The sequence below is a fragment of the Hibiscus syriacus genome, unplaced genomic scaffold, assembly GCF_006381635.1.
Source record: "Hibiscus syriacus cultivar Baekdansim isolate YM2019G1 unplaced genomic scaffold, ASM638163v2 tig00116964_pilon, whole genome shotgun sequence".
In the NCBI taxonomy this organism is placed as follows: domain Eukaryota; kingdom Viridiplantae; phylum Streptophyta; class Magnoliopsida; order Malvales; family Malvaceae; genus Hibiscus; species Hibiscus syriacus.
In genome coordinates this window covers 2431934-2451411 of record NW_024063489.1, presented here as the reverse complement: position 1 = coordinate 2451411, position 19478 = coordinate 2431934, and the positions used below count along the sequence as shown (strand labels likewise).

The 19478-nt window shown below is 30.6% G+C and overlaps 1 protein-coding gene across 3 annotated transcripts in view; it reads left to right on the top strand.

Annotated features, from left to right (window-relative positions):
• The first annotated feature begins 1772 nt into the window (after positions 1–1772).
• Positions 1773–19478, top strand: part of LOC120191053 (MADS-box transcription factor 23-like) — a 31819-nt gene continuing 14113 nt past the window's right edge. For 2 of the 3 annotated variants that reach the window (XM_039194062.1, XM_039194064.1), the window contains exons 1-2: positions 1773–1831; positions 2037–2259. In XM_039194062.1, the coding sequence (XP_039049993.1) occupies positions 2078–2259 (182 nt within the window). In that variant the 5' untranslated portion in view covers positions 1773–1831; positions 2037–2077. Of the gene's footprint in view, positions 1832–1973; positions 2260–19478 lie in introns of those variants that run through there. The other variant, XM_039194063.1, reaches the window with a different exon arrangement.

Below are 19478 nucleotides of genomic sequence, written 5' to 3'. Positions count from 1 at the left end.
CTTTCGGTGCCTTGATTCAACATCGGCATCCAATAGTTGGAGAAATCCTCTTAATTCAAGGCAAAGGAACACCGTCAATCAGGTGGACTGATCCACCATTTATATCGTTCCATAACGCTTCCCACTTGGGCTTTATATCTCAAATGGGACACCAGACGCGCTCTTAACCACTGCCAACACTCGGTAACTTCTATGTAAGTTTGGCTCAACTCATCAAAAATATTTTCAATGATTAAAATAAATATTATTTTTCAAAGATTTTAAATTCGAACACTAATATTATGTTATACAAATATTATCATATAATCACTATAGATTATTTTTAAAAAATACAAGCTTTACCTATATTAATTCTACTAATTTCTCAACATCAGAATCCTTTTTATTTAATTTAATTAATTTAATATTATCTGAATTTGATACCCATTAATGATATCAACATCCTACTCAAGTGAATAGTACAATCCTGCTTCCATCCAACGATAGTCTTCCCTTACTTTTTCTTTTTTATCTAAATAAACATACGGGTTTACCTTCAAGATTTAATTTAATATGGATAAACTACACATTTAGTATATAAGCTATAAGTTTTGTTTAATTCTAATACTAAACTTTTATTTATTTCAAAATCATATCTAACATTTATTTTTTTTCATTTTAATACTCCGTTGTTAAAAGTTTTTTTTATGAAAATCCGTTGTTAAAAACTTAACAAAATTGTTACGTGACATTTTTATGGATAAATTACACTATTCACCACTTAACTATCTTTTCACTCCTAATTTGGTAACTAAAGTTAAAAAAAATTCAATTTAACTACTCAACTTTTAAATTGCTCATTTTTAATCACTCTAATTTATTTTATTAATAATTTTTATTACATGACATTTTTATTACTATTTTATTAATAACATAATTAAAATAAAAAAAATAAATTTGAAAGTCAGAGTGATTAAGTTAGGAGTAATTTGAAAGTTAAGTAATTAAATTAAAAATTAAACTTCAGTAACCAAAATAGGAGTGAAAGATAATTGAGTGATGAATGATGTAATTTACACGTAAAAAAGTGTTATGTTGTAACAATTTCGTTAAGTTTTTAACGGCGAGGTATCAAAACGAAATAAAAAGTAAATGTTAGGTATATAATTTTAAAACAAATAAAAGTTTTTAAGTACTAAAACAAAATAAAACTAATAATTTAGATGTTAAACATGATGTTTACCTATATATATATATATATATCTTTTTGGTCTCATTAAGTACATAAGACTTTTAGTTCAAATGGATACCCTAATTTGATTAAAAACTTGTAAGTATCAATTTGAAAAAAAATGTTCATGTATAAATTTAAATCAATAGTTTAAACTCAAAAATCTAATTCAATAAAAAGAATTAAATATAAAATTCAGCTTAAAATTTAATTCAAATATCTAATTAAATAAAAATTATTATCAAATTAAATCTGAATATCTTATCCATGATTAAATATATATGTACTTATTCAAATTTTAAAATAAAACCAAATTTGATTTTTCTTTAAAAAAAACTAAGAAATTTGTTAATTTCCCCAAAATACGAAATACTGGGCATTGTCTGATGAAATCTAGACCCACGCGTCAGTCATCTATACGAGAATTCTCACAAATCAAAGCCATTAACAAAATCTTTGCCAATCTGGTTGGTCCACGTGCCCTTACTCCTTTGTAAACCACTAGCGGTTTTATACGAAAAACTTCCGGTTTTTGCGTTCTCCCCAAAAACTTTCCTTATATTTTATTTTTCCCACCGATGATAGGAAAAAAAATACCAAAACGACATCTCTGAAACTACGGTTTGTCTCCTTTCTCCCAGTTCCTCACTTCCTCTACAAACAATTTTTACTTTATTTTTTGCAAAAAATAAAGTAAAAGAAAAAAAAAACTCCATTTATTTTTGTTTTTTCCTCTTCTTTTTGTTTGCTTGAATGACTTTTTTTATTCTTCTTACTTTTTTAATCGAGAGTTATAATTTTTTTCTTTTTTTGTTTGAATAATTAGAAAAGATTAATTGTTTGAGTAGTACTGGGTGAGCTGAAGCTATGGGGAGAGGTAAAATAGTGATACGGAGGATCGATAACTCAACGAGCAGGCAAGTAACTTTTTCGAAAAGAAGGAACGGATTGTTGAAGAAAGCTAAAGAGCTCGCGATCTTGTGCGATGCTGAAGTTGGAGTGATGATTTTCTCCAGCACCGGAAAGCTCTACGATTTTGCTAGCACCAGGTCCTTTTAAGATCTCGTTTAATCGTTCATTTTTTTTCTTGCTTATTTGATTATTATGCTAGCACTTATGTTCGTAGATAAGATTTGTGTTCTTCTTCGTACAAGAAAGTTTCCCTCTCTATATATATATTATTTGATTAAATGTGACAATAAAATGGGAGTTTAATGCTGAAAATTGATGGGGAAATTTAAGGCTAGAGTTTTCAAGTTTGATCTTATAATTATATGATTCAAAAAATGCATGGATTGATCTTATTGTGTGAATTTAGCTAGAATTTCCTTTGATTGTTGGTTTTCTGATTAGATGTACTATCAAATTATGATATCGAATTTTTTACATGTTGAGACTTCAGTTGAATTTGAGTTGAAAGTAATTAATTTTCAAAAAAGTAGAATTATAGATTTAGAGATAATAGTTAATTTTACTGTTTGACTTATAGGTTTGGATCAGTTTATTAAACTTTTCGAAGAACTAAGAAGAATCCTAGCTTTGCTTCATAAAAACCCATAGGAACTAGACTCATTTTTTTCATAGTTAAAAATGGTTTAGGATTCTGATTTGAAATGTTTGCGAATAAAATCCTTATATCTTTTAGTCATAATGTGTGGTTGAAAAGCTAAAGCAAAAGGTTGAATGTTAGTAATATGTCCTTATATAAAACTGTTATACATTGAACCTCTATCAGTTGAAAACACCTTAAATACTAATACTATTTCCCCACAAGTTCAGACACCATATATAACCATACAACCACATAATTATGAAGTTAGTAGGAAAAGAGAAATTATAAATGCTTTGTATTGTAAAACTTGGAAGATTTGTTTGTGAGAATTTTAATTAAATTCAAGGGTCCTAACCTTGTGATACATCTTACAGTGATGAATTGATAATTATACATGATATATGCAGCATAAGAACGTAAAGGAATCTTAGAATCTTTGGTGAAAAAGGTCAGGCTGGATATAATTTACAGTCACAACCCTAGCCTGAATATAATTTACGGTCATAAGAACTTAAAGGAATCTTAGAATCTAAGAACTTACAGTCATAACCCTATATCTATGTCATGAAATGAAAGTGAATGAAGAAAGAAGCTTAAGAAAAGAAAAAGATCAGTATATAGTGAAACTTTTCTTTCAAATAGACTTGGTCCATTGTCAAAGACACTATAATTGGCAAGCACGCATGAATCTTTTAAACAGAAAAGTACTTAACATTTACAAAAACTAACATTCTTATGAAATTTAATAGTATTAGAAAGAAACCAATCCTATAATCATAGAAAATGTGAAGAGATTCTTAACTATGTTATTTAAATACAATATAGTACTTGGCCCATAGAAATTTGGCTGAGGTGGGGGGTTTCGAACACATTCACTGCTTGTTCTTTTTGTTGACAAACTTAAATCCTTTCTTTAGCCATTCTTTATTAATTCCTTTTTTTTGGGTGGGAAAACTCTGTAATTTTTTTTGTTTTCAGTACGGAGAAGAGAAAAATAAGCAATACACTTGCAACAATTTGTGTGATTGTATTGTTCTTTCCTCTCTTTATGAGAATTGTTGAAATTAAGGTGTAATCTTATCATACACCTCCTTCTAGCTCGGAGGAACCTTGTCAGGTCAATAATCGATTATGATAAGGCTCGCCACTACCTTGTTTGTTAACCTTGTATAGCACCTCAAGAGAACCTCAAAAACAATGTCATGCTATCCGGATGCTACGTGGAAATTCTAAAATGTAAATTTCTTAATATTAATACTAAAAAACAATAGAAATTGATTGCAATTGAAAATCTTAGAGCGCAATTTTTTAGGTTGGACATAGTAACATTTTAAGTTAAAACCGAAAATGTTACATCTTTCGTAACATCCTATATATCTTCATTCTTGTATAACATCTCCATTTCAGGTGAGCATGAAATATGAATTTCTTTATGTTAGTTCTTCATTTTGCTGATGGTGCCTACCTTGAAATTATATTTGTGTCCATCCCTTACGAAAAATTGCTATTATTAACATATATGTACTCACTCTCAACAATATTACTAGATCCTCTAATGGTAGTACCGATACTTCACGAGCAGTATCGATACATCAAGAAGAGGTATCATTACTCTCTTCTCAGTTTACCTAAATTTACTATGTAATTTCATATGATATCAATATCGTATGAATAATATCAATATCTAAGTCTATGAAATGTATTTTTAGACTCGGAAAATCATTCAAATTTGATTCAAATCATCTTATTTGATGCTTTAATCAATTTCTAAAGCTCATGACACTTTTACTACATCATAAGGTATTCATTGTTACACATCTTTAACTTCAATTACGACACAAATCATCAATTCATATTTTTAAACTAAAACATATGCATACATTTGACTCACAAAACATCATATTTCTGATCACATAAAACATTTCAAAGAGGTATATTTATAATTAGGGCCCTAATCTTTCTCAATTTCATAAAATTTTTAATTTTTGACTTTATTCTTCCATCTTTTTTTATTAATTTATTCAATTTTGAATTAAAGTTAACTGTATTTTTTTTTTGAATTAAAGTTAACTGTATTTTTCTCTCTTTTCCAAATCTATTTCTTCAATTTATCAAATATTCTTTAACTTTTAGTCTTTTTCAATCTCAATCTAACGACAAAATGATACATCATTCTTTATTTTTTTTTATTTATTATTCAAAATCAAGCTCCATATCAAACCCACATTCAATTTTTTATATTTATTCTCTCTTAGTTGTATTTAAGGTGTTTTCTTAACAAAATAATGAAAATGATGTGTTTGACAAAATTTGATCATTTTCCTAGTATTTATTAATTTGATATTAAATTAATTATTAAATGCAATGGAATATACTTTAATTATTAAATGTAATGGAATTCTCGAATATCAATTTCTTTGAGCCAGCCAATGAAGAATCGTGCTTGGTTTGTGATGGATGATCGTTTGCATCATCTCTTCCTTTGTTGTTCCTTTTCCTATTTCTTAGGGTTTCTCTGTTTGTTTGGCATCCTTCAAATCAACTTTAGGCCAATGTTTCATGCGTTTGGGCTTTAGTAGAGTCTGACCTTTGCTGTTTTATATATGCATTTGTTTTCTTATAAATGAATGCATCTTCCTTTCGTAGAAAAACATAAATATTCTTTAAGTTTCCTCGAATATACTAAAAACAAATGAACGCAAATGTCAGACATGGTTAAAATGCTTAAAACTCATCTCAAATTGAAACATTGTGGGCAAGTCTTTGATAAATAACTAACTGCTACGTTAGAGTTAAGATTTAAATTCTAACATTATAAATAGAATAAACAAAAATTCAAATCCTAACATTGTAAATAAAATAAACAAAGTTAAAAGAAACAATCTCATCATAAGTTTCTATAATAATTAATTAATTATTGATAAAAAACCAAGCTTGATGTATTAGTATAAAGGCTGTAGTTCTGTCGAGCTTAAGTAGTTCAAATCATGCAATGGTATGTTTGATGCTTCAATTATGAATTGATCGCTATAAAACAATCGATTCTACAACCCCAAATCTACATTTTTCCATCATCTGCAATTGTCTGAGCCAAAATGGCCAAAAACTTTTGCTTGCATTCCAAGTTAGGATAGATTAGGACAAACAAAATTGATTACCAATAAAAAAACATAAATCCAATTTTCTTACAAGTTCAAACATATAATTTTTTAAAAATTCCTATTTCTGGTTGATATTTTTTTTTAATGATGTTGAAGCATAAAATTTCAATCTCAAATGACCCTATTAACTGTTAACTCATAGTTAATATATAGTCAACTCTTTAGATGAAATGACACAACACATCAAATTTTTATTTACTTTGAAAAAAACAATTTTATTTCAAGTGATATGTTTTTAATTGATTCTAAAAGTTATGTTTCTTTCATTTTTATATTCTCTCTTCTTTCTTTTTCTTTTATTTTCTCTGAGATGTTTTAGTTAATTTTAAATAAAAAATTAAATATCATAAGTTATCTAGAATTTGATCAATAGTCATCGCGCCGATTGTTGTCCACCGGCGCATTCATCTCTCATCAAGAGTAAATTTGTTCAAATTTAATCAGAAAATTTATCTTGAACTCCTTTCATCCAACGATTTTTAAAATTCTATCTTTTTAAAAATCTAACTCCAAAGTTTTAACTTAAACCTCTTATCATCTCCCTCCCCATCATTGGATTAACCCTAATTTGAATTATGTTGTTCCCTTCCTTCTTTTTTTGACACTCCCACCATTGAAATCTTCAAGACCTATAATCCTAAAAATTCACCATGGTTGAATATTCAAAATATATTACCACCATTGAACCATCACCTATACCTACAACCAAATCCAATATCTCTCGTTTTCAATCTCTTACAACGAGATTTATAGAGAGATTTGAGAAGAAGATTCATGAAGGAAAAATATAAGGTTAAACCTGGACAATGTTGAAGATTAGACTAGATATCATCCTTAACAATATTTTACAAAACATGTATTCTTTAGGGTCCAACAAGCATTTCTATTGAAGGAAAAAGAATAACAAAAAACTACGAATATTCTATTTTTAGAGGAATTGAAGAAAAGAGAGCATATGAGGACTATGGTATATGATGCAAATGAAGGAGACTATACCTAATATTTATAATACCATGCAAGCCTACCATGTATAATAGCATACAATGACATTGATGTCACTAAGCATATCAAGTCGAATATCTAAATAATTTGTTGTCATACGCGATCATACACACTGGTAGGTGTCCATAGGCCACACATACCAATCATCACCCATTAAGATTAATCAACATAACTTAACTATATAATCACAACATTTATTTATTAATAAGACACAAGTATTTCCTCACAATTCATTATTCAACTTGTTATCAATCATAGCTCATTCTTTCTTAAAATGTTAAGTATAAAGATAGAATAATCTTTTAGTAGCTTAAGGCCCTTAATAAATCTTATAAAGAGATCATTCGAGTTGCGAAGTATTCATAATCTCTTTAATATCATTATCAATGCACAAACCACAACAACACAATAAGCATTAATCATTATTAGAAATATATCAAGTCTTATAGTTGATTAAAACTTACTTAAGTTATGGTGTATTATGCTCGAGGGTAATTACTCATTACCTCATCACCTCGAATCAGGGATGGAGCTATGTGTAAGGTTGAGGGGCCACTTCCCCCTAATTTTTAATTATTAAAAAAATATAGGGATAACATGTATTTTGACCTTCAAATTTTAGTTTATTTTGATTTTGTCCCTCTTATTTTCTATTGTTAGTTATACCTTACCCCTTGAATTAGAATCATAACTCCGTCTCTACCTCGAATATACATACAATTAACAACCAAGAACAAGCCATTACCACCTATAACGATCAATACGAAATTCTTAAATATGTTTACAACTAGCTTATGTCCTTATAACTCTCACTAGTTAACCTAAAGATATTTTGATAATTTTCCACATACAAGATATTTTTGTCATTTAGAAACATTTAAGATTTTTCAAACATATTCATAAGTTCTAAGAATATTTTATTCAATTATTCATCTTTTATACCTTCAAACTCATTTATTAGGTTTTAAAGATATCTTGATAATTTACACTACTTAAGAGTACTTTATTCATTTCAAGACTTAGGAGTTATGACCCTTTATTAAGGTTGTACATTTATTTCACGATGATTCATAGATATTCAAGAACAACAAGAGATTTTTAATCTTTAAACCTCGTGAAGTATGAATACACGACTAGGGGAGTATAAGTACTCAACCAGAAGATACTTAAGCATTGATACTAGAGTACATATATTTGAGTATCGATACTCACTCTATGATATCGATATCATGAAAAAGTATCAATACTTAATTAATGATATTGATACCAAAATGGCACATTAAAATCCCTTAAACCATTCAATAATGATGTCATCCAATGGAGTATATATATTGTTTGAACAATATCAATATAACATAAATCAATATTGATATTGCCCTTTTAAAACTCATATTTTCAAGGTTAAATTCATACATTATTGATATTATATTTTTTTATAGAAGTTGGAGGTCTCATTAAAAACTCCCTTCGTATTCTTCCACATACTTAGAAGTATGTTGAAGAACATTGGAAGGAAGAAAAGTGTGTCTCATATTTTATTAAATAGAAAACCAATTACATATTAAAACACCAAACCCTCATACGAGAATAACACCTATAAATCTTCAATCTTCAAACAAAAACCCCTAAGACATAACCCTAATTCCAGAATACACCTCAAGATAAAAGATTACATATCAAAATAAAAACCAACAATTAAAACCACAAACTACAAAAAACTCCTCTGAAAATCGCTGTCGAACAATCACGATCCAATTTGAGGGATAAGATCTAACGAAATATCGCAATCTTCAGGGACCCAAGAATTATGTCTTCATACACCAAAGATTTTGAATAAATTATCAACGACCTTCAACTCCAACATCTCATCAATTCTCCCATGAACATTTGTGAGTATTTGGATTTTAGCCCGATCAAAGGATGATGGAAACTCACAACTGTTGTCAATTGCCATTAACTTGCCCCACTTAGTTGCGATGTTTTTGAAAGTATCCCAATTCCAAACATGAAAAGGAATACCTTCGCAAACTAACCACACACGTCGGCACTCCACCACAAGGCTCTCTGACCAAGTTTCAACTCTGGGAAACCATTCTGCAAGAGTCTTTAGCTTATCATCCTTCACCCTTCTCAACGAATCAGAGTTTTTAAAAACCATAAGAACTACATTCCCAACAGCTCTCATTAGCGTGAAACCAGCTAGTCTTTTGGCTTGTATTTGGTTAGCAAGATTACCAATTTTGATAAAGTTCTTGCACCACCCCACAAGACAGTTACTTAACACTTGAAGTTTATCTTCGTCCACAACACCCTCAACTTCACAGTGTTAATCCTCGGAGAATCTTCCATCCCAGACTTACTCTGAACAACCGTCGAGGACTTTCACCAGTAAGATTGTCGGGGTTTATATTTAGCCAAAGAGACTCTAATTTTGCTACTGTAAATATGAACGACATACATGTTTAATATCACTTTCCTTGTTTCCTCAATAGTTGCAAAGTGAATGAACCCAAAGCGACCTCTTGTCAAATTCTTTTTTTATAGGAATGAAGGCATCAATAACATGACCGTAGGTGCCAAATAAATATCCGAGTCTCTTCCAATGGATCTTCTCCCGTAGGTTCTCAATGAATAACGAGACGCATCCACTTCTACACCTATTACTACCATTTGAATTACCTTCCTTCCACCAATTTTAAAATCCGTTTCTCCTTCTTCTCGCAACTTCAGAAGGTTTTCTATTGGAGTACCCCTTCGTGGTGCTCTCCTTGATTCCATGGTGATCAACATCTGCTTCAGAAAGGGCTGGTGTTGCCTCTGCTGGAAGAGATTTCCCAGTCCTAAAATTCCCACATTGTGCAGGAAATCTTTCATTGTCGTCAATCCTTACAACAGGTGGTTGACAGTCTAAAGTTGCTTTAGCAGAGTAATTTTTCAAACGTCTGGTTGATAAAGGACTATCACCCGACCTCGTTGAATTTACTCTTACATTTTGCTGATTTTAGGGCGTAGGAGACTACTTCTAGGTGGTGTCGTTGTCCTCAACTGTCAAACCTGCCTCACGTGCCAAGACGGCCAGAACATCGTTCATATTTGAACGCGCGGAAAGATGGAAATTACCATATTGCCTCAATCCGGCCATCGTACGTCTGGTGAAGGCTCTTTTATTCCGTTTCTGAAACTTTGTACTCTCCTTTTCAATCTCCCTGTCACGTTTTTCCTTGCCGCAGTAGGAAAAAAAGGTTGCATTAACTGGTCCAGAAGAAGTACTAGTGGGGTTAACAACGGCAACACCTGTCGCGATTGTTGTAGCAGGCCCACTAGTTCGCCTGTGTTGAGACAGGCGTATGGGTTCCATGGAAAGATCTGGAAAGCTCGAAAGGAGATACTGTAAAAACAGAAGGTTTGGAGTCTGGGTAAATATCAAGCCGAACCAGTTCAGAGGAGATAGAACTGATTCTCGACACAATGGAAGGGGGATTTTTGTTTCGAGAAGGAGCTTAGTCCGGCAGAGAGGCGGTGACGACCACGAGCGGCGGGAAGTGGCGTAAAACGGCGATGTACTTCTTCAACTTTTTGTATCCTCTCCCAAACGTCTAAATAAGAGAAATTTAATAGGTTTTCAATATATTTTTCAACAATGGGTAAATTCAATTTTTAGCCCTCTCTTTTTATTCTTCACTCAAAAACTCTACTTTTATTAAAAAAAAATAAACTTAATTCTCACCTGATTAAGCCCATATTTTATACGACTCTAAACATGCATACTAATTGATCCTTTATAACTCAAATCAACACTTGAATGTTAAAAATTTAAGTCGTTACAGTTTCATAGAAACGGTCTCGCTTTATGTTTATATTAGTCAATCTATCAAGTATGTTTTACACAACAATATATCACCTGTAAAGACTATATATTAATTATGGATTTTAATTATTCTCACAATATTTATAATTTCAACATTATTTACAACATATAAAAAATTTATAGTGCTCTAACCACAAATTCAATAAATGTCTTGTTATTACTCATATAATCCTTTTTCAAGGGATTGTGAGTCCTAAAGGTTTGATTAATATCATTGCTAAACTTTATAATATTTTCACAAGTTTTATTCCCCTTGATATTTTATTTATTAATTTTTTTCTCTAGGAATATAATCAGAGAACTAAGCAAATTTATTTCTGACTTCACATAAATAATTAGTATCACTTCATGTTTTTATAACTACTCTATTACTTTGTCTTAAACGAATATGTCTATTTTTACATTGAAATTTTTGTTCTTTGCAAAAGCTATTGTTACTTGACAATCATAATACATGGATGTCGATGTTATAAATTTTGTGTCCAATAAAATACAAGTTAAAATGTTTTCTAACAACTTAGTTTCCTTGTATAAGCTAAGAAGTTTTTCTACCACTTCATTATAAAAGCTATTGTCACTTCATTAACTTTACTATTACAACATAATGCTCATGAGTTGAGTTGTGTATATAACTGCTCAACCGACAATCAACACGTGTTATATCATCTGTAAAACTTATCAAGTGCATCGTACTTCAATAATTTATGCATACTTGGATTGAGCAAAAACAATCATATATTTTTCTTCAGTTGAGTATTGACATCATAAAGAATATTCACATATTTAGTATCACATTTATATGATAACATTATATTATCACATTTCCTTACCATTTTGACACTATAACATTTAATTACTCATGTCTTTCATATCAAATTTTGAAATAAAATCTCTCTTAGTAACACAACAATTGCTAAAGATGAACATATTATCAACATGTAAACAATAAATCACATAGATATCCTCAATCAATTTAATATAAACATACTTAACAATTTCAACATAAAAAAAAATCAATACTCATTAACCCTTAATTGAATTTCTCAATCTACTATTTGACTGTTTTTCAAATCATATAACTTGATCTAAATTTGAATTAAAGATTATTTAAAAAATATAAGTTTTATATACTAGTTATATTAATTATATTCTAAATGTATTTTTTTTTAAAGTTAGATAATATAATAATTAAAATGTTTTTATGAATTTTCATTTAAATAGTTATAATTTAATATTAAAGTTTAACTTGTTGAAAAAAACATATATCAAGGAATAATTTGGTAAAATATATATCCAAGTAATCTTATATTCGTCCAACCAAACACAGTAATCTTACATGCCGCTAAACAAATCAAACAAGATAATACAACATTTCCAAAATAATATTACATTCCAACAATCTTAATCTAAATAATAATCTTACATATCGTGAACCAAACACCCTTTAAAATGTTATAGAAACAAGTTCAATTTCAATTTCTTAAAATTAAAACAAAAAAAATTGGAACTACTTCAAAAATGAAAAAAAAAATCGAGTCAGGAGTATTTAAGTATATACATAGTAACGTAATAATACATTCAAAAGTATTTTTTAACAATTTCTATTCAAGGAAGAGAGAAATTTATTTTTACTTGTAATAAGTATTGAACTCATGAGAAATGAGAAATATCAACTGAGAGTTTTTAACTACGTATTTTAGAAATTGTTAACTTCAAAAGATATTTTTTAATTCTAGATAACTTAGAGTTTTTTTCAAATCATTATGTTCACAATCAATTTATGTTGAGTTAATCGATTGACGGAATCGGCCAAGAGGGGGGTGAATTGGCAATAAAAATTTTGGTGGAAGCTTTTGCAGAAAATTGAAAGAAATTGCACAGCGATTTAGAGTGGTTCGACTTTATCAACCAAAGTCTACGTCCACTACCTTAGCTATCCACACTAAGGATTTTCCAACAAATTCACTAATTTGTTCTTTCTTTTGAGGCCAAAGAGATAACCTTACAATTCCCTCAAGAATATACTCCAATTCTTGAGAACACTCTTTTCTCAAAGAGAAATACAAATTTGCAAACTTACAAGAAAAACCTCACAAGGCAAATATGTTTGCACAATTCTAGAACAAAGAAAGAACACTCAAGAATAAATACAATTGAGCACAATAAGTGTTCTTGAAAGAAAAATGAATATTGAATGAAAAATAGGCTTGAAATGCTCAAACTTGAAGTTTGATGCTTTCTCTTTGATTCTCTCTTGATTCTAGTTGCTTGATGTTTCTTGTTTTTTATCAATGGCTTCTAAGCTTGCTTAAATACACCTTGAATCATTTTTGAACGTTGGGGATGATTAAAGAAGATAATATAGCCGTTTTAGTGTGAAAACAATTAATAAATCAGCTTGGAGCGTGGGGGGAATCGGTACCCCCTATGGGGAATCGGTTCCCTAAGTGTAAAATTCAAATATTTCGACCGTTATACAAGGGGGGAATCGGTACCCCCTGGGGGGAATCGGTTCCCTTCGAGCATATTGGAATTCTCGGAGCCAAACCATTCAGGGGGAATCGGTACCCCTTGGGAGGGGGAATCGGTTCCCTATGAGCAATCTGGAATTTTTGGCTTTGAAATGGTTCGAAATACTTTGTAAAATTATTTTGAAATTGTTTTAAGATTAAAACTTAATTTTACACTTGAGTAAGGATTAAAAATTATTTTTGAAAGATTTGGAGTAATGTTTTGATATTCGAATAGTTATTATTTGGAAAATCTTAAAATTTATTTAACTTAATTTGTTATATCGAAATATCAAAATGTTTTCAACAATCTCCCCCTTTTTGATATAACAAAACATTTTAGTAATTTTAAGATTTTGAAATCAAGTTTTGAAATTACTCCCCTTTACTTTAACACTTCTCCTATTTATCGTTTAAAACACATTTAACACTTCTCCCTCTTTTTGTTAAATCAAAAAGACATTTTAAAGAATTTAAACAAGTTTTTGAAATTATTTAGCCAATTGATTATATATAGTTTAAACTGCTAAGATCACAAGCAAGAGAAACGTTAGCCATTAGTTTCATAATCAATATTCATAATTAATGTGACATGACAAAATTGGTCATATTGCTAAAATTATGTAAATGATGCAATAAATTTAACTAAACAATCAAAAGAAAATATTTAAATTCAAACAAACAAATCCAAAGTCACAAAAATCAAACAATCCAAAAAGTTGAAGCAATAATCGTTTAGTTCAAAGTTTTAAATTTAAGCACAGAATCACATATCCGGATCAGGAGGGGGAAAACGAGCTCGCATAGCGGCCATTTCGTGAGTGAGGTCATTAATACGCGCATTGGTTGCTTCATTGTTTGCACGCATCTCTCGAAGAATTTCTAATTGTTGAGCTCCCATTGTGGATAAATGAGACTCTATAGAAGTAAAGCGTGAATCCATGGTAGCATATCTGAAATCGAATGTCTCCATAAAGGATTGAAAATATGGAGGCATTTGATGCGTTTGTTGTGCTTGCTCATCGGGCTGCTCAGGCTCATCTTCAGCTTCATCGATGTCTCGCATTAATTGCTCAAGCTCGAGATCTTCGTCAGCTACGGGTGGAGCTTGTGAAAAACTAGCTCCCGTAGTATTTGCAGAAGATCGAACCCATTCACCGGTTTCCTTATCCTTAATCAATCCCGCTCTCGTTAAGGAAAGAATATTAATTTGTTTCTTAAGGGGAAAAACGGCATCTAGACCGACTCTAAGCCCAGCTTTGGAAAACAGATTACTCAAAATGCAACCGTAAACAAGATATGAACAGAGTTTCTTGTTAGGAACAAGATTTACGGTTTCAACAATTTCAGCAAAAATAATCTGAGCTAGGTTAATTTTAATATTATTTTCAAAACAATGTAACCACCAAAGATCTAAGGCTCTAAGAGTATAATAACGACCTCCAGATGGTCGAAACCACCAAGAAATCATTAGATGAAGAAAACGTTCATGAAGGTCTAAGACACTTGCACTATCTCTTTTTTTATAACGAGATCCTAAAACCTGTTTTTCATTTGAAATACCATCATTATCTAATCCGAATGTATTGCTATATATATAAGAATTGTCCTAGGAGGTAGGAACGAATTCCTATGGTTTCGGTTTCAGTTTGGTTTTTAACACAAACGACATTAGAATAGAAAATACGAACAAGTTGATGGTAAACGATGGGTTCAAGATCAAAGAGTTTATCAAATTTCCACTCTTGTAAAAGAGGAAGATATTTAAAATTAATAGCTAACATAGCTTGACGAGAAGGAATACGTTCTTCCCGTATTTTGTAAGAGTCGAAATATTGATAATACCAAAAACGATGATTTCTAGGACCAGGATGATTGAAGCACGAATTTTGGATAGTCAAATTAAGATCAATGGGATTGGGATTAGGATTAGGAATTGGATTTTGAGAATTTGGATGTGGATTTGGTTGACGGTGTGAGCGACTAGATGATGACCTAGCACGTTTAGGATTGGACATGGTTTAGGAAATCGGAATAGAATGGATAACCTGCAATTTAGAAAACACATGTATGTAATTCAATCAATCCCAAAACTCAATTGAGTCCTCAATATTTCAAGGTTCTCTAAATCAATCCTAATGAGCAAAGTTTTTGAAAACTTTTGAAAAATACAGTTTTGAGAAACAATATAGTTTTCATAACAACATAATTCAATCAAAACACAATAATTTGAATATCAACATTTTTTTATTTCGAAAATTTAAAAATTTTTAGAAAAATTCTTGTGTTTTTGATGAAATTAGTTGTGATATCTAGTTTCTAATCACTAAACAATCAATGTCCGATCTAAAGTTCATCCTAGAACTAATTAAAACTAGTTCTATGTTCATAAATTGATGAAATAGAAGTTTTGGAAAAATACCTTGAAGGATTTCGGATTTGAGTGAGATTAGATGAAGTTTGCACGTTTTTGATGATTTCAACAGGTTTAGAAGATGATATTTGAAGTGAAATCCAATTAAGAACGTTGATTTGAGGCAAAAATGGAGATAGGGAGAGAGTTTAGAGGAAACAGCGGCAAGGAAGAGAAGGGTTTTGAACAAAAGTAAGGGTTATGCCCGTGTATAACCAGAACCCCAGGGGGTATCGATTCCCCTTCAAAGGGGGAATCGGTTCCCCTTCAAAGGGGGAATCAGTTCCCTCATGGGGGGATCGATTCCCTCTGCACCAAAATGCTAAAATCCCATTTTAAACATCCAAAATGCTAAATTAATTTTCTCTAGTGGTATTGGCAACTCATATATTGAAAATTAATCATGTTCAAATAATTAAATTAATCTTTAAACGATATTTGAACATAAAATTAATTTTTATCAAGAATTATAAACTCCCCCTAACTAATAGCAGTGAATGCAATCAAAAAATAATATTATAAGCATTTTTCATTTATTATTAAAAGTGCTAAAATTATTTTAAACACTAAGTGAAGATAGGTTGGTCAAACCTAATTCTCTTCTAAGTGTCCAAAATCGTTCCTTGTTTAAAGGTTTTGTAAAGATATCCGCTAATTGGTGCAAAGTATCCACAAATTCTAGAACTACATCTTCCTTAGTGACATGGTCTCTAATGAAGTGGTGTCTTATTTCAATGTGCTTAGATCTAGAGTGTTGGATGAGATTTTTAGTGAGACAAATAGCACTAGTATTGTCACACTTGATAGGAATGGTACCAACTTCAATTCCATAATCAAAAAGTTGTTTCATCCATAAAACTTGTGCACAACAACTACCAGCTGAAATGTATTCGGCTTCAGTAGTAGATAATGCAACACAATTTTGTTTCTTTGAAAATCAAGAAATCAACATATTTCCAAGGAATTGACAAGTATCGGAGGTGCTTTTCCTATCTAATTTGCATCCTCCATAATCCGCATCAGAAAAAGCATGCAAGCTAAAGCTAGAGTCTCTATGATACCAAAGTCCTAAACTAGGAGTGTCTTTAAGGTATTTAAAGATTCTCTTAACAGCTAGTAAATGTGATTCCTTAGGGCATGATTGAAATCTAGCACATAAGCAAACACTAAACATAATGTCCGGTCTACTTGCAGTTAGATAAAGTAGAGATTCAATTGTTGACCTATATAATTTAATATCTACACATTTACCCCATTCATCTAAGTCAAGTTTTGTTGAAGAGCTCATTGGACTGTCATGAGGTTTTTCATTTTCCAATCCAAACTTCTTGAGTATATCTTTGACGTACTTAGCTTGATTGATGAAGATGCCATCTTTTCTTTGCTTGATTTGGAGTCCCAAGAAATATGAGAGCCCCCCATCATGCTCATCTCGAACTCACTTTGCATTAACTTAGAAAATTCTTGGCAAAGAACATCATTAGTAGAACCAAATATTATATCATCAACATAAATTTGAACTACTAATAAATCTTTACATTTTCTCTTTAAAAACAATGTAGTGTCAACCTTTCCTTTTGAAAAACCTTTTTCAATTAAAAAATTTGACAATCTTTCATACCAAGCTCTAGGAGCTTGCTTTGAACCATAAAGAGCTTTTGTCAATTTTAAAATATGATCCGAAAAATTTGAATCTTCAAAACCTGGAGGTTGTTCCACAGACACTTCTTCTTTTATAAAACCATTTAAAAATGCACTTTTAACATCCATTTGATATAATTTAAATTCATTGAAACATGCAAATGCTAATAACATTCTAATTGCTTCCATCCTAGCTACGAGAGCATATGTTTCATTATAGTTTATGCCTTCTTCTTGAGTATAGCCTTGAGTAACAAGTCTAGCATTGTTTCTCACTATATTATCACTCTCATCAAGCTCATTTCTAAATACCCATCTAGTACCTATAGTAGATTTATTACTAGGCCTTTCAACTAATGTACATACTTTACTTCTCTCAAATTGATTTAATTCTTCTTGCATAGCTATAATCCAATGTTCATCTTTTAATGCTTCTTTGATGTTCTTAGGCTCTATGCATGAAATAAATGCAACATAATTACAAATATTTTTAAGAGAAGATCGAGTAGTTACCCCTTTAGATGGATCACCTATAATTTCACCATCCTTGACATATTTGTACTCTCTTGGATAAGATACTTCACTTTCTTCAATAGTTGGATTCTCGAGGGGATCATGAGTTTCCTCATCCTTTGTTTCTTCCTTTGATGATGATTCTCCAACGTCATTTGTATTTACAATGCCTACATCATCATTAACACAAGAATCTTTCCTCGGAAGGAAATTATCATCGAAAACATGTATAGACTCCTCTACAACTAAAGTTCTTTTATTAAATACACGATAAGCTTTAGAATTTAAGGAATAACCCAGAAAAATTCCTTCATCACTTTTAGCATCAAATTTGCCAAGGTTCTCTTTACCGTTGTTTAAAACAAAACATTTACATCTAAAATGATGAAAATAACTAATGTTAGGCTTTTTATTTTTGAAAATTTCATATGGAGTTTTCTTTAAAATTGGCATAATCATTACTCGATTTACAACATAACAAGCGGTATTTGTGGCTTCCACCCAAAAATATTTTGGCAAATTATTTTCACAAAGCATGGTTCTAGCCATTTCTTCTAAAGTTCTATTTTTCCTCTCAACAACTCCATTTTGTTGAGGGGTTTTAGGTGCTGAAAAATTATGGCTAATACCATTAGAATTACAAAATTTAATAAATCCAAGATTTTCAAATTCAGTTCCATGATCACTTCTAACACTAGTGATAGAGTAACCTTTTTCGTTTTGGATAATTTTTGAAAATGTGATAAAATGTTCTAATGCTTCATCTTTTGTACTTAAGAATAGAACCCAAGTATATCTAGAGTAATCATCTACCCTATTGTTTTCCACCCAAGCTAGTAGTTCTAGTTGGCCCAAAAAGATCTAAATGAATCAATTGTAAAACTCTACTAGTTGATACATCATTAATGGATTTAAAAGAAACTCGATTTTGTTTTCCTTCAGCAAAAGCATCACAGATTTTATCATTATCAAATTTAAGCTTAGGCAACCCTCTTACTAAGTCTCCTTGAATTAACCGTTGCAAAACACTCATACTAGCATGTCCTAGTCTCCTATGCCATAACCAACTATCATGCTCATCCTTAGCAACTAGGCATAAATTAGTCATATCAAAAGAATCTAAATGCACCATGTATATGTTTCCTATTCTATGACCAACAAGCATAATAAAAAATAGATGCAATGTCAATCAATTTTGCAATCATTTAAAATAAAACATTGTATCTTTTATCAAATTTATTTTTCAAAAGATTATGCTTTTAACTCATTCACATATAAAACATTTTTAATTTGTATGGAAAATGTATTACCTATTGTACCAATACCTTCAATGTGATCTTTTGAATTGTCTCCAAAAGTCACTTCTCCTCCATTTTTTGGCGTTAAGCTCAATGAACCGGCTTTTGTCTCTGGTCATGTGTCTTGAGCATCCACTATCAATGTACCATGAATTTGAATTTGTTTCTCGTGCCTTGTAGCAATGCTCCTTTCCCTACAAACATAGATTAATTTTTTATTTTTGGTACCCAAATTCTTTTGGGTCCATATTCATTAGTTTCCAAAATCCTAGTCCCCTTAGGTATCCATTTGTGTAGGATATCTTTATCT